General features: G+C 42.9%; 1 protein-coding gene across 1 annotated transcript; it reads right to left on the bottom strand.

Annotated features, from left to right (window-relative positions):
• Positions 1 to 2,848: 2,848 nt before the first annotated feature.
• LOC110708894 lies at positions 2,849 to 3,277 on the bottom strand. The gene has a single exon (XM_021887116.1). The coding sequence runs from the start codon at positions 3,275 to 3,277 to the stop codon at positions 2,849 to 2,851; it is 429 nt and encodes a 142-aa protein (XP_021742808.1).
• Between the last annotated feature and the right edge of the window lie 412 nt (positions 3,278 to 3,689).

The following is a 3,689-nucleotide window of genomic DNA, read 5'->3' on the forward strand; positions in this document are numbered from 1 at the left end:
ATAAGAACCAAAGAGGAAGACTCCCCCCCAAGCTATCATAAACATTGTCCCCAATGTTAAAACAATTAAAGCACAAGAAAGGGGATAAAGAGACTAACTCATTGGCTCGGGCCTCCTTGGGAGCTTGAGCCCTCGGGGTACCAATGCCGGTAGACATTCCGGAATTCACCCAATTCCGACCGAAGACCCTCGAAGCTTGTCCTCATGTTGTCGTACGAGGACCTCATGTCTTCGTGAGACTTTCTCATAGTCTCGAACTTGGTGGTCATCCGGTTGAACTTGTCGTTGATCATCTGCATTTGTTGCTCTAAGGTGAGGGGTGGGTTGCCCTCACCCATGCCTTGACCTTGGTACCCTTGTTGGTGCTCGTATTGTTGTTGTTGTTGGAATTGTTGTTGTGGAGGTTGTTGTGGTGGTGGTTTCTGTTGCTCTTCTTGCTCTTGATCCTCTTCTTCGTCTTCACCGGGAGCCCAAGGGTGGTCCCTCTCAAAGACCCAGTTGGTCTCATCGTAGATAAAGGTCCGCTCCGGGTCGGGGAGGTAGGCGTAGGACTGCCCACTCACGTGCCACAAGTAGGGGTGCGACCCTTCCACGTCCTCTATCCACCTCATCGTCCTCAGCGACTGCGTATCAATCTGCGTCGCACTTGGGCAAACATCCTGATTTGCAAAATCAAGGTTAAGAGCAGCAACAATAATATTGATCATATCACCTATGGTGATGTTACCGGACCCGGTGGCAACATCATCTAGGTGGTCTACAAACCAAGATCCTACATCTAAGGCCGTGCTACCCTCACTCAAGTGCCATAGGAAGTGAAGCTCCCTAGTGGACACTACCCCTGAACTATCACCTCTAGCGAACCTCGTGTTCTCTACGGTGCGCTGTGACATCCTAAAGGCGGGGTGGATGATGGCCGTGGCCTTATCGGTCCTAAGGTTGTAGTTGAAGAGGCCGGTGATTTTCCTCCAAAACTCGCCCGCATTATAGCTACGGGGTGGCCTATCTTTTGGCCCGATGGTTCCGTTCGTAGGCCACCCAAAAGCTTGGTTCACCCTGTTAATGGTCATGTTCTGTTGGGTGTTCATGAGTTGAAAGGTAATGCGGCGGGGGTTCTTGTTGGTGTCCCATTGGACTTGGAGGGTGGAAAGGAACTCAAGAGTTAATCTCTTGTAGGTCGAGGCATGCAATTCTAGCAAACCACCTAGGCCACATCCCTAGAATAGCATTCTAATGTCCTCCCCTACCCCCAAGGACTCGACCACATCCTCATTGTAGAATTTGGTAGGCCTAATTCTCCTCCTACTAATTCTTAGAAAATTGTTCGAAAAGGTTTGGTTATTGAATATTATTCCCATTGTATCCACTTGTGGTGGATCAACGGGGGGAGGAGAAGGGTTGCGGTACCTAGCGTCCGTGTTTCTATGTCGATTTCTTCTAGACATGGTCGGTCTTTATGCAATGCAATTAAACAAACCACAACCAAGTAATCAACACAATAAAAACACAAGAGGCACTAAGTCCACTAAGACACAACCAAAGCTCAAACAAGGCCTACAATTACAACACAATCAAGCCAAGCTCTAAGTCTCCCACCTAAGACAAGTAAATCACCAAGCAGCAAAGACCATTTCAATAATGCATCCGCAATAATTCTTCATCAATTTCATGCAATATTATCAAACAAATCAACACAACAATCCACCTAAACAAGTATGTTCTTCCTTCACCAAAATCAACTCCTTAATTCCATACTTACAAAAATTTCAATTCTCAAAACACACCGAACACCACCAAATTCACTAAAACTTTGTAATTATCAACTATCAATCACTCACAACCAATTCAAACAAACTTTCTCAAGCAATTTCATGCGAAAATTCAAGAATTTAAACATAAAATTAGTGAAAGGGAGGAACGATTATACCGAGCTTATCGTGGGTGTTAAACCCGCAATTGAACCTTTCTTGCCTTCCTTTTGGTTGCTTGAGAACCCTCCTTCAACCAATTGCTTCAAAATTAGCTCCCAAAGAAAACCCCCAAATTGATTTTTCAAAGTAAGGGTTTAAGTTTTTGGTTGATTTTTGGGTTTGAATGTGATGAAAGGAGTAGTAGTTTGTGAATTTGTTGAAAAGGAGTGAAGATTTTGGTATAAAGAGTTGAATTTGGGTGAGAATTTGGGTGGGAATTGAGAATTGAGTGAGTTTTGAGGAGGGGAAGAGGAGTTTTTAGAGAGAGGAGGAGTGAGAATCGTGCTTGAGAAATGTGAGAATGAGTGATTTTTTTTAATTCTCTAACCCCGTGCTTATTACATCCAAAGTCAAGGCTGCACGGACGTGCCAAATTCGGCACGGACGTGCAGCTTCGAGCAGAATTAAAGGGCTTACTGCCTCATTTGGCACGCCCGTGCTGACTTTCACGCACGGACGTGCTGATTTTGGCACGTCCGTGCTGAACTTCAAAGGTTGGTTGCTCCATTTTTGCTCGTTTCTGCCTGATTCTGCACGAACGTGCGATGTTCTACACGTTCGTGCAGACCTGATGCTGCACATTTTTCTCTTTTTTTTTTTGAATAATAATAGTAAGGCATAATAATAATAAAATTACTTTTATTACCATTATTATTATTATTATTATTATTTTTAAAATTCCCTATTACTTCACTTTCACAAAAACCTTTTCTTACTTCTCTTTTCATCAACACCTACAAAAGACACTGAGAAAAAAGTTAGTAATAGTAAGAGTGATGGAAATTAAGTAATAGTTTATAAGAGAGAGATAGTTGAGAAACTCGGGTTGCCTCCCGGAAGCGTTCTTTTAACGTCACTAGCTTGACGACATTGCGGGATCAATGAGAGTAGGGAACATCAAACTCATCAAGGTGAACAACCTTGGCTTCCTCATGCACAAAACCGTCAAAGTATGCCTTAAGCCTTTGGCCATTCACTTTGAACGGTTCACCATTGTCATTTGAGATTTCTATCGCTCCATATGGAAATACCTTCTTAACGGTGAAAGGTCCACTCCATCTTGACTTAAGCTTACCCGGAAATAACTTCAACCGGGAATTGAATATTAGGACCTTGTCACCTTCCTTAAACTCCCTTTTGCTAATATGCTTGTCATGCCAAGCTTTGGTCTTTTCTTTGTAGATCCTTGCACTCTCATATGCATCCAACCTTAATTCTTCCAAGGCATGGAGGTCAAGCAACCTCTTCTCACCGGCGCTTTGAAGGTCAAAATTCAATGTTTTGATAGCCCAATTGTAGACACCCATTTGTGTCTCCCCAAAACCAAACCCGGTGATGAGTGCCTTTCATGTCAAATCATAATCGAATGAAACGAAAGCGTGGAAAGGTCTAGTGTTGCGGAAAGTTTTATTTCTTTTCTCCTCTCCCTGTTTTTGAAAACTTTATTTTAAGAAAACAGCCAATCCAGTTTGGTGTCCATGATATGGGTCCAATAGTGGTGTAGTTGGATGGGGCTTGCAAAGACCTTTCCAATGATATATTATAAGCCCAATTCCGATGAATATTGAGGAAGTTATGGCCAATTTACTAAACTGGGCCCGGTATGAGCTTTATGTACGGCCTAATGATCTAGGGGAGGGCCTAATATAATTTATCATTCCTAATGCAATTAGGAATGGTTTTAGTCTTCTAGAATATTCTAGAAGGTTTTTTCATTCC

The sequence above is a fragment of the Chenopodium quinoa genome, unplaced genomic scaffold (assembly GCF_001683475.1).
Source record: "Chenopodium quinoa cultivar QQ74 unplaced genomic scaffold, ASM168347v1, whole genome shotgun sequence".
Lineage (NCBI taxonomy): Eukaryota > Viridiplantae > Streptophyta > Magnoliopsida > Caryophyllales > Amaranthaceae > Chenopodium > Chenopodium quinoa.